The sequence below is a fragment of the Brienomyrus brachyistius genome, chromosome 17 (assembly GCF_023856365.1).
Source record: "Brienomyrus brachyistius isolate T26 chromosome 17, BBRACH_0.4, whole genome shotgun sequence".
NCBI lineage: Eukaryota > Metazoa > Chordata > Actinopteri > Osteoglossiformes > Mormyridae > Brienomyrus > Brienomyrus brachyistius.
Genome location: NC_064549.1, coordinates 10534100 through 10544951, shown reverse-complemented (window position 1 = coordinate 10544951; position 10852 = coordinate 10534100). Strand labels below are relative to the sequence as shown.

At 41.7% G+C, this 10852-nt stretch overlaps 1 protein-coding gene across 3 annotated transcripts; it reads left to right on the top strand.

Moving 5' to 3' along the window:
- The first annotated feature begins 1305 nt into the window (after nt 1–1305).
- fosb (FBJ murine osteosarcoma viral oncogene homolog B) lies at nt 1306–10230 on the top strand. 3 transcript variants are annotated; one of them, XM_048980814.1, is made up of 6 exons: nt 1306–1609; nt 1943–2097; nt 3747–4082; nt 4353–4460; nt 4717–5025; nt 5162–10230. In XM_048980814.1, the coding sequence occupies exons 1-6, from the start codon at nt 1546–1548 to the stop codon at nt 5225–5227; spliced, it is 1038 nt and encodes a 345-aa protein (XP_048836771.1). In that variant the 5' UTR covers nt 1306–1545; the 3' UTR covers nt 5228–10230. The 3 variants fall into 3 exon arrangements, with proteins under 3 accessions (XP_048836771.1, XP_048836770.1, XP_048836772.1); XM_048980813.1 differs by having other exon boundaries at nt 4717–10230; XM_048980815.1 differs by lacking the exon at nt 1306–1609 and having other exon boundaries at nt 1847–2097.
- The last annotated feature ends 622 nt before the right edge of the window (nt 10231–10852 follow it).

The window sequence follows — 10852 nt, the reverse complement described above, 5'->3', positions numbered from 1 at the left end:
GATCAACATAATTCATTTCAAAGTATTTGAGATTTTCTATTCATCGAAGTTTAACAGTTCAAAAGATACATTTCCTTAACAATATTATATTCTATTTGTAACGCACCTGAAAATACGCATTTTTCTCCTTATCGTGTAAAATGAAACCAGTCAATAACAGTGATGTTAGTTTTCATTCACGGCTCCGATAACATGAAAATCCCCGACATCTGTCAATCTCATTGTTAATTATAACCAAAACGACAATAAATTAGTACCAGCGACAAACAGCAGAGTTTTTGGTTACTACTGATGAAACGCGGAAATAGCCTATTATAAGGGGTCTACCGTTCGCTATAGACCAATGCGCATGAAATAAACATGTTTCAGTAAAACACATTTCAATCAATTACAATAAGCAAATTCAAGTACTGATATATTTGTATTTTCTTCAAAATTTACCTCAGCAAGTGTTTTATGAAGAATCGAAACACCCAGTGTAACGCAGTGAATCAAACTGCACAGAAGCAAGCACTGAATGCGCTGGGACTCATTAAAGGCGTGTCCATGAAATGCGTTTTTTTTCCAAAGAGGTTATCCGTAGGTTACTACCGGCAAGTTCTCCTATTTCATGTCACCTACAAAACGTGACAGAGAACGATACAAAGCGCATTCAAGGTCACAAAACGTGTAAATGATCTGTCTGCTGATGCAATATAAAATGAATAGGTGTACTACACATGGTACATAAGTTTTTTTCTATCCCTTTTCTCTGAATTAATCACATTAATATCAAATAAAGCATATTTAACCATTTCCAATAGCAATACGAATCACAGTCATACAACAATAATAATAATAATAATAATAATAATAGTGACAGAATTCGTGACGCTAACAGTTAATTCCTTATTATAGGGTTTTAATAGTGTAATGAGTTAATTACAGCAGCATTTATATTTACAACGACCGCAGAGGTAATCAGTCAGATCATGCTACTTCAACAGAAGTAAAGCTAACATGGTTTCCTTTCTCAATGTTTCCCCCTAATAGGACGTAAGCGCTGAATTTCGTTAAGAGTACAAAGTAAAGCACAATAGTTTTCATTCATTTTCCTTTAAAAAGTGGGAAATCTCTAGTTGCTTTGATAGTAAAAGTTTCTATTATTAACCGCCCGCGAGCCCTGTACCATTTCTGTGGGAGAGGGAATCCCTAAACGTCATCGCCTTGGATACCAAACAAAAATATAGACATATATGGGCATGTACGTCATCGGAACACCGAGGGCGGAACTAGGAGCTCCTACAATGCTTCGTGTTCAGTCCGATTCATTCATAAAGACGAGACGCCGCTACAGTGGACTGTGCTACTATAAAGTGCGTCCGACAGACAAACAGGATTATTATCTGGATTTATAAACACCTGTATACATTTTTATTACTTCTGACCAAAGGAAAATCATATTAGTGGATCGTCTTTTGTCTCGCATCAAGGAATCTATACAATAAAAATCATCCCGGAAACTTGAAGGAATTTACTATAAACACAACCCGGATTGCCTTCTTAATGCAACTGTTTTGGACGGGAATCGAGAGCATCTCGCAGGAGTTCAATAAAGAAACTAGAGGAGGTAAATTTTAACGCTGTTTATTACATGAACATAGCTAACGTAATGCATCGAGTCATCACATTTTGCAGTTATTCTTAAAGTATACTTAAATGACATTTGTTTAACTGTTCTTATTGTAGATGATTAATGAATGCGCGTACAATTCTTAAAAAACGGAAATATCTCTTACTGCCTACCGAAGAAAGTGCTAATTAACGATTTAACATTTCACTACATAAAAACTGAAATACACTTAAGTATTCCGAGACGGTGGATTGTTTCTGTACCTGAGAACTTATGTGCATGCGTGTGAGAGTAATGTCACACAGCTGATTTTTTCCCCCGGAATTGCAGGTGTCTCGGCGTCTCTCTGCTCCCCCAGGGAGATGTTCCAAGGCTTCCCCGGCGACCTCGATTCCGGCTCCCGCGGTAGCTCTTCTCCGTCTATCGATTCCCAGTATCTATCTTCCGTGGAATCCTTCGGCAGCCCACCGGCCACTAGTGCACAAGTAAGGCACCTTTTTTCATTACGCTCTTAGAAGCCAGCACGGATAGCAATGTCGAATTGTTCGAAATAAAACAATTATGTAAGTAGCAATTATGTTTGCGTTGCATTCATTAATTCGAATAGTTTTAAGTACTAAAATAGATCAAGATAAACTGATTGCTAGAATGCGGTTGCAGAAGATGCGTACTTGCAAAATCTGCTAGTTTACGAATGGAGATATGCTGTCTACCAGCACCATTACGGAATTCGCATTATTTCGGTTTTTTAAATTTTTACACAGTCAAGCATATATTTGGCATCGTGCTCTGAATGAAGGGAATTCATAAACTACGTTTTTATTATCTAGTTTCGCATCAAATATGTGCACTATATGAGAAAGCATTCTATGCACATTGCTTCGGTTCAATCCGATGCAATCAACTCGCGTATAATGTACGTTACAGCATCTAATTTTAGCACCTAACCCGCGCGTTTGGGTAAAGGATTTTTTTTTTTGCTGAACGTCTCCGAAACATATTCCACTTTTTCTGTTTCCACTCTTCCATCCTGAGAAAAGAGACGGTTCGTTTCACATTGCGGAGGTTGACAAGTCAGCAACTAAAGGCTACAGAATCTCACGGCAACGTGTTAGATTTCCAACACGCTACGTAACGGATGACAGTGCCTCGGAACGCTCTGACTGACGCTCGCGACGCACACGCGCGGCTCCGCCCTCGCACGGCTTTCTCGGCTCGCAGTTGCTTCGCGAGGCTCGCTGTGACGTACATGCTTTCTATTTTGGAGTGTTACGTCGCGTTGCTAAGGGGAACCCGGAGGGGGGGAGGAAAGGAGGAAGGAGGAAGGGGGGAATATTCGAGAGTTTTCATTGGTTTGTGCGCGGTCCCCTAGAGCTCGTACCCCGTTCCTCATACGATTTTAGAAGAATGCTAATTAAGTCCGAGCTCATTGCAGTATAACGGATTGCTTATGAGCTGAATTAAGCACCAGCAGGAATGATTTAGGGTTGCGTATAATTTATTTATTTATTTTAGCGTGTGATGCAGACGCGCTATATTTGTCCCTTGCTGTGCCAGCTATGCGGATTCATATACATTTACTATTTCAGTCGCAGGAATCCGCTTCTCGATTGTGTCACACGGAAACGAAAAAAAAAATCTTTGTCTTTGCTAGAACTTACATTTAACTTAATAACAACATGTTAAAAACATTTCCCATGTCTTTCAAACTCTTGCGTTCTTGTGCATTTTATGCGTTATTCTGTATATGTATTAACTCAAAATACATACATACATACAGACAGACATATAATGTATATTAAAAGATAAACCTACATATAAATAAAATGAACGTCTTTTGCAAAACAGCAGACAAAAAGCATAATCATTAACAAACACACAACATAAAGCAAGATGGCCAGACTTCCCAAAAACAGCAGCTGTGGCACTGTTGAAGGTATCTAGTATTGACTCATATTTTCAGAGTGTCTGAAATGTATTTTGAATACATTTTGTATATGTACCATGGCAAATGATGAATATATAATTTATTTAGATGACTCATAAAATGAATATAAATATATTAGCATTTATTTGGATGGGCCTAGGCTATCAATCGCTCTTGTTTTAGTCACATTTGTGTTCGTGCACGCAGGAGTGTGCGTCTACTGTGGGCGGAGCAGTGGTGGGCAGTGGGAGTTGTGGGGGCGGGGCAGGAGTGGAGATGCCCGGCTCCTTCGTGCCCACAGTGACGGCCATCACCACCAGCCAGGATCTGCAGTGGATGGTGCAGCCAACACTCATCTCCTCTGTGGCACCAGGCCAGAGTGGCACGGGAAGCTCCGCTATGCCCCAAGCAGCCTCGCTTGACCCGTATGACCTACCGGGCCCGAGCTACTCGTCCGGGCCCTCCTTCCCTGCTCCTAGCGGTGACACCCCTGGGCCGATCCGCCAGTCCCGTACGCGCAGCCGGAGAACAAGAGATGAGACTGTGAGTGGAGGTGGCTTGAGGGCTTTTTTTTTGGGGGGGGGGGAGGGGGGTGCCATGATGATTCTCCCCAGTTCTTGGACCTAACTCATAATCCTGCAGTGATTTCATTTTTCTCATGTATTACATTCTAAAAGTGCACATATAAAACAAAAGTAAGATATGGAATGAGGTGTAAAGTTTTGCACGCACACTGCACAGCTGCTACTCTGTTTCTTCTTGTCAGTGTAAGGAAACTAAACTTGGTTGTCCACCCTTCCCCCCATTACATAGCTCACCCCAGAGGAAGAGGAAAAGAGGCGCGTGCGTCGTGAGCGAAACAAGCTGGCTGCCGCCAAATGCCGGAACCGGCGCCGTGAGCTCACAGACAGGCTGCAGTCGGTGAGCCCCGTCACACGTACCCGTCAGCACGGCCACGATAAAAATCATGTTATACAGTGCATTACGCTAACTATAAAATAGGCTTTATGATAATTAGCGGGTGTCAGTAATAATTACACGGAAGAAAATAAAGGGGTTGATGATTATGAGAAGGGGATCATTAGTAAGGAGGACTGTTATTAGGGTGGCGATTATGCTCCTCTATTTTATTTTTGTCACTCTCTCACTTTCTTTTCCGCTGCCATATCCCCTGCAGGAGACAGACATATTGGAGGAAGAGAAGGCAGAGCTCGAGGCAGAGATCTCAGAGCTGCAGAAAGAGAAGGAGCGTCTCGAGTTTGTTCTGGTTGCCCATCAGCCTGGTTGCAAAATCCCGTACCACGAGGAGCAGGTGCCCTCGCAGCTCCCGCAGTCCACGCAGCCGCAACAGCCGGCCGTGTCCATCGTGGGCCTGACTGTGAAGGAGGACACTTTCTACCTGCCTCCCGCCTACACCCCCCACCCCTCTGCGCAGCCACCGCAGCCCGTGCAGCCACCGCAGCAACAACCGGGGATGATGCAGGAGGTAGCCTTTTCTAGTTCTTTCTATGCGCAGAATGAGCCTACAGTGGGCGGCCCGTGCCTGGTGGCTGATGCTGGTACTCATGACATCGGCAGCTGCAACCCCTCATACACATCTTCATTTGTCTTCACCTACCCAGAGGGAGCCTGCGGGGTCAGCGCAAACCAGCGGAACAGCGGCAGTGATCAGTCCTCTGATTCCTTGAACTCTCCCTCCCTACTTGCGCTTTAAGAAAACCCCGGGGACACACGCGCACGCGCGCGCGCAGACAGCCGTACATGCACACGCCAAAAACACCCAACCACGCGCACGGAGACGGTAGGACCACGGTAACGGCGGCAACACGGGGCGGCACACGAAGCCCCCGTTCCTTGATACGGATATACAAATGCATTGATACGCAATTAGCCTCGTAAAAACTCATCCTCAGTCAATAGTCTCGAGATCATTTAATAATTTACAACAATAAAACAAAAGTTTGCTCACTGAAAAAAAGTAGCTTTCGTCCTGCCGCTGTTTTGTGTGTATTCTTCATATAATCGAACCAGTGCCCATCTATGCAGTTAATGAATTGTAAATAATTCTCACTCCTCATTTGCATTTCTGCGGCTTCCGTATAGAAAGAAACTTTATTTATTTGCTAAGCAAACGATCATATTGCGAAAAGTCCTCCCCATGTTTTGGTTGCAGCTTCCGAGACCACTATAGCTTTTCGCTAGTGCACCTTTTAGATGTTACACGTTCCTGACGAGATCTGTCAGCTTTTAAGGATGACTTTGAATACCACCTCGAACCTCATACAAACGCATATTCATTTCAATCGTGCATAGAAGCACAAATGCTAACGCTCACACATTTGAGCACTTATCCTCTCCCATTTCCCCCTCCTGTTCTGCTCCTCCTCTCCTCTCTCCTGCTGGGCTAGTTCCCGTGGTGGCTTTCATAACTTTCTGTCTTTCTCTGCCTCTCCGTGCTGACTGTACAGAATGTATTTGTTTAAATGGGAATAGGAAAAAGACTATTTTTTTCGAACAGACTGCAAACCAGTCCCTCACTCCACCCACCCCGTCCATCAGAGTCCACTGTGTGACTTCTTCTCCATTCGTTCGGACATGGAAAGGGGTTGACCGTACCCCTGCCCCCCGTTCTATTTTTTTTCCCTCTGTCCATCTCCCCCATCTCTGTTTCTTCTGTCTCCCCTTTCCTGTCTGTCTGTTTTTCTCCGTCTCTGAAGTCCTCGGCCCCTGAGAGCCCACCGGGCACTTCCAGTTCCTGGGACCTCGACTGAGAGCCAGCTATGCCCCCCTGCCACGCCCCTGCTGTCCCCCAGGCCACGCACTGTCTCGGAAGAGCTGCAGGGAGTTTCGCAAAAGCAGCAATTTCAGTTCGGCAAAAAATAAAATAACCCACCGGAGCAAAGTTCATGCAAAGTGGCGAAGATCCTATTTAAAGGAAACCTGCGGATGCGTGACAAACAAAATGCAAAAAAACCAAGCGAGAGAGACTTGAAAGTTTTAATGCTGTTTCACATATGGTGGGAGATTACTCAATCGGGAGCAATGAGGCGCTTGAAACTGAAGACAGAGTAATGGACGAAGTTTAAAATTAAAAGCGTGAGTGAAAGGGGAAAAGGAGCAATCCAGGAAAATGCAGCAAGCAAGAGGGAAATCATGCTGTTTTCATCCGTAAACCTTCCACTCCACCTGCGGCATTCTGGGAAATACTGCAGCCCTGCCTATCAGCCCCAGCTCCATGCTCATGCGCAATGTTGCCACCATCCTCTGATAACCGTCATTCATTGTCATTTGCTTTGGTTTTTTCCAGTTAAGTGTTTTTTATTATTGTTGTTGTTGTTATTAATAATTATTATTTCTAGTTTTGCAGTTGTTTTGTATTTGTATTACTGGTGGGAAAAAAATGCCAAAATGTGGCTTATTTGATGGTAATAAGGAAAAGGGGGGAGGGCCAATACCATTTCCGTCCCCTTTGCTTGTTTTGTATGACTTTGTTGTCGTTTGTATCTCCGTTTGCCGTCGCTCAGCGACGCTTTGCGAAATGCTTGAGGTTAGGCGGCAATTTTTCAAAAAGTGTTTTTTAAAATGTCAGAGTTAAAAATTTTTCGAAGCTTCTCAATATTTAGGGAAGCGGCCTCAGTGTTTCCTGAATGCCTTCCTCACGCGCACCGCCCCCGGTATAAGCGATGAGGGAATAAGGCTTTTGATTGGCAGGATGATCTGGCGGCCGCCACGCCCCTTTGGTTTCTTTCTGGGAGGCTAATAAGGAAAACAGTGACGGACACGCAGAAGGAGAGAGAAGAAAAGAAAATGTATTTTTGGTGTATGTACTTGGAATTTTTTCTGTGAATTTGTTTGTTTTTTGAGTTTGAGCGAGGGAAATTACCTGTCTCTACTCGAAACTCTTGCCTGATTCTGATGCTGCCGAACAAATGGGACCCGAAGCTTCTTGGTGTTCATGTTATTATCTTATATACTATTACTGCTATTGTTACTATTATTTTAGTAATATACGTTTGGCAACTTCAGAGGCACGTCTTGCACTTTGGACATTTTTATACGTTGAAGCAAATACTTAAGAATACTATATGCATATATATACATGAATGTGTGTATATATAGGTATATATACAGTGATTGTAAAGTGTGAATGTTTGGAATAAGAGTAATTTAATGTTTTCTCAATGAAGAATATGGTTGAGGATAACATAACGTTCACCGTTTGTTTAGATATGAATATTTTTCTAAAACAAGAAAATAGATGAATAGAGGAAAAACTTTCCATAAATATGAAAAGCTTTTCACTGCCTAGGACCTTGCTTTGTGTTTAAATGTGTACACAGATATACATATATATATATTAAAAATATATACTATAAATGTATGTATATATAAAGAGAATATGAAGGTGGTCACTGCTTATTTGTCTGTTGTGATCACAGTTTCATCACAGCTCTGGACCTGGCGGTGTGCCGTCGCTGTAAAAATCCATCTAACAGGTGTCACAAAACACAAAAATAAACGTGAATCAGGTGCTCAAAATCAAGTTACTCACGCTTCAAAGGAATCTTCAACGGTTCACAGTACAATAGGAAAACTTCTGTTGGAAACTTGGGTTGTACATTTGTTCTGCTTTTGTTTTGCTTTATCCGATGTGCTTTGATTAGTACAAAGTGAACTATTTTACTACGATGCTAAGCTGATTTTCCATAGATGTCTTTGTTTTTATATTTTTAACTTCTACCAGACATTTGGTGGACGGTAGCTATGTGTGATGGTCTCTGCTTTCCAGGTAAATCCACCAGTTTTTTTTTCCAGACTGGAAATTTTAAACTTGTATGTAAGTAAACCTGCATCTGGGACCAAAAAACAATGGAGAACAAAAGCGCAGAGGCCCAGGACACGTGGTCTTTCCCAGCCTGACTGTCATCTTCAGGAGGCTAATGTATTGTTAAAGAACCACAGTTCAGCTTCATTTCGTTTCGTTTTAGTGGGCCGTCCCTTTAAGATGTGAAGTGCTTTTTAGGGATTTATTTGAATCCCTTTATGTTAAAAGTTCTTTGTAGATAATTATTCTTCAGCGCTAGGCAGACCTTTCTCATCAAGGTAAACAAAATAACTAGCAAAGCTACCGGGGATAAGTTACATTATTTCAACACAGTAAATCATAATAGACCCCAGAAATAACGTGTGCCTTTGTGTGTGTTTTTTTTTTGTCATATTTATGATAATTATTATTATAAATAATTAGCAGGCTATTATGAATCTTACCGCCTGCCCATTTCTAGTCTATGAAAAATGGTGGATTTGAACTGGATTTACAGTACAATGTGAAATTCCAGACATGTGGTACACGAAAATAGACCAGCTTTATGGACACATGCACAAACACAAGCGCATACACAGACTCATTTCAAATGCTGGAAATAGTTGTGGAGACACTTTCTTAGCACATAATAATTCAGACCTCTTGAAGAAGCCTGGTTTTACTCATGTTTTGAATAAATCAGGCCAGAAACTGTCATTTTAAGTCTATGACCTGGTTCAAAGGCCTTGTTCTTTGAATGTTAGTTTTAAAAAATGAACCGGTGGCTATTGGTGCTTTGCTAGAAGATAATTTTTATGCCTGAACTCTATAAAGCGTTTTTGGGGTTGTTTGGGATTAGGAGGCAAAAACAACTGGGCGATGGGCTGCGTGAATTCTGGACAGTAGTAAATTGTAGCTATATTGTTTGCTTTTCGCAATATGAGATTATTGGTTATGGAGACAATGTAAAAAAATACAGACAATGTAAAAGTCTAGAATTTCCCCATGTGACCTATAAAGTCCATTATAATTGTAATTTAATTTGGACCTGCTATGTCCTATAGCCCAGCCCAGTGTTTGGACTTCCCACACCATCCCACCGTCAAAGATCTAGCTGAACGATTTGCGTCACCCAGTGCTCTGATGGGGCAGAAGCAGAGAAATTGCCCTCCTGGACTGCCTGTGGAGGCAGGCCTGCCAGGACCAGGAATGGAATCATTTATATGAGGTGCTAACTGAAAATCGCTTATGGCCTTGAAGTGTTGTTTGTGGTTAAGGATTTTACTTTTTCTCTCTTCAAACTAATTTTGAATAGGCAAAGGGTCATGCGTGCTGACCAGCAGTCTTGCCCCATGGAAACTAAGATTTAGACGTGAGAGTCTAGACACGTAACCACTACGCTAATGTTGCTGAGTAAATTAGCTTGGTAAGATGTTGGTACCCTTGACGTGATTGTATTTGCCACCTTGCATAATTGAGGTTTGGAGGTGAGAAGGACCACGCAGTGCATACGCTTATATGTAAATGTGTATATTATATATATTATATGTAATATTCTATAAATATTATTTTCTATATTTTGTCATTTTGATGATAAACGGGATATTGTCGCATAAAATATGACCCGGCAATCTCACACATCCAGCAACGGCTGTCTTTCTATTGGTAGAGAAGATTAGTCATTAATAAACTTTGTTGAAGCCAAGTGTTGCAACTGATTTAATTGATTATATGAGGTAATTGATTACATGAAGGGGATTTTTACAACACAGGCCCCCGCAGCTAGTGCTGGCCTGGGACGGTTTTAGCATTTATGGGTTTTTTACATTTCTGTTCAGTTGTCTTAAAATCTCAGTACTTATTTGATAAAAAAAAAAAATAATAAAACCCTGTGCAATAATACATTGAATTATGCGACATCCTGCAGGTTGTTGGGGGTCATGATAAAGGGAGAAAATGCTATTGTGTATGTGTGTGTGTGTGTGTGTGAATGGGGTCGATGCTTTGCAATATCAATGTGACCGACAGACGTCCTGTAACTGTCATTTTTAAAATCTATTGCCAATTACAAGAAGCGCTTTGCTAATGTTGTGATTTGCAGGTTGTCAAATGCACTTTATAAATTCACGACAGGGGACCTAATTGCAGAAAAAAAGGGAAAAAACGGAACTGTAATGCAATATTTTTGTCCTCTGGGAGTAACATGTAGCTAATGAATTTTTAAGAGTAAATGCTTACACTTCTGTGTATATTCAGTGTGTTTTATAAACGTGCTTTGCAGCCCTTGAACTGATACAATACCATGCAATGTTTTTCGGCATTATTTTTCATCTGTGCTCCGGTTAGTACATCACTGTTACACTAAAGGCTTCTTAAAGTTGATACTATGTGAGGGAAGATATTCTTTGAGGGACCGTTCATGTTCCGCTATCAATACTGTGAAGTCATGTAGTGGCTCTCATAGACGTTCATGATTATGAACGGCCCCTGCATCAACGATTTAGTAACC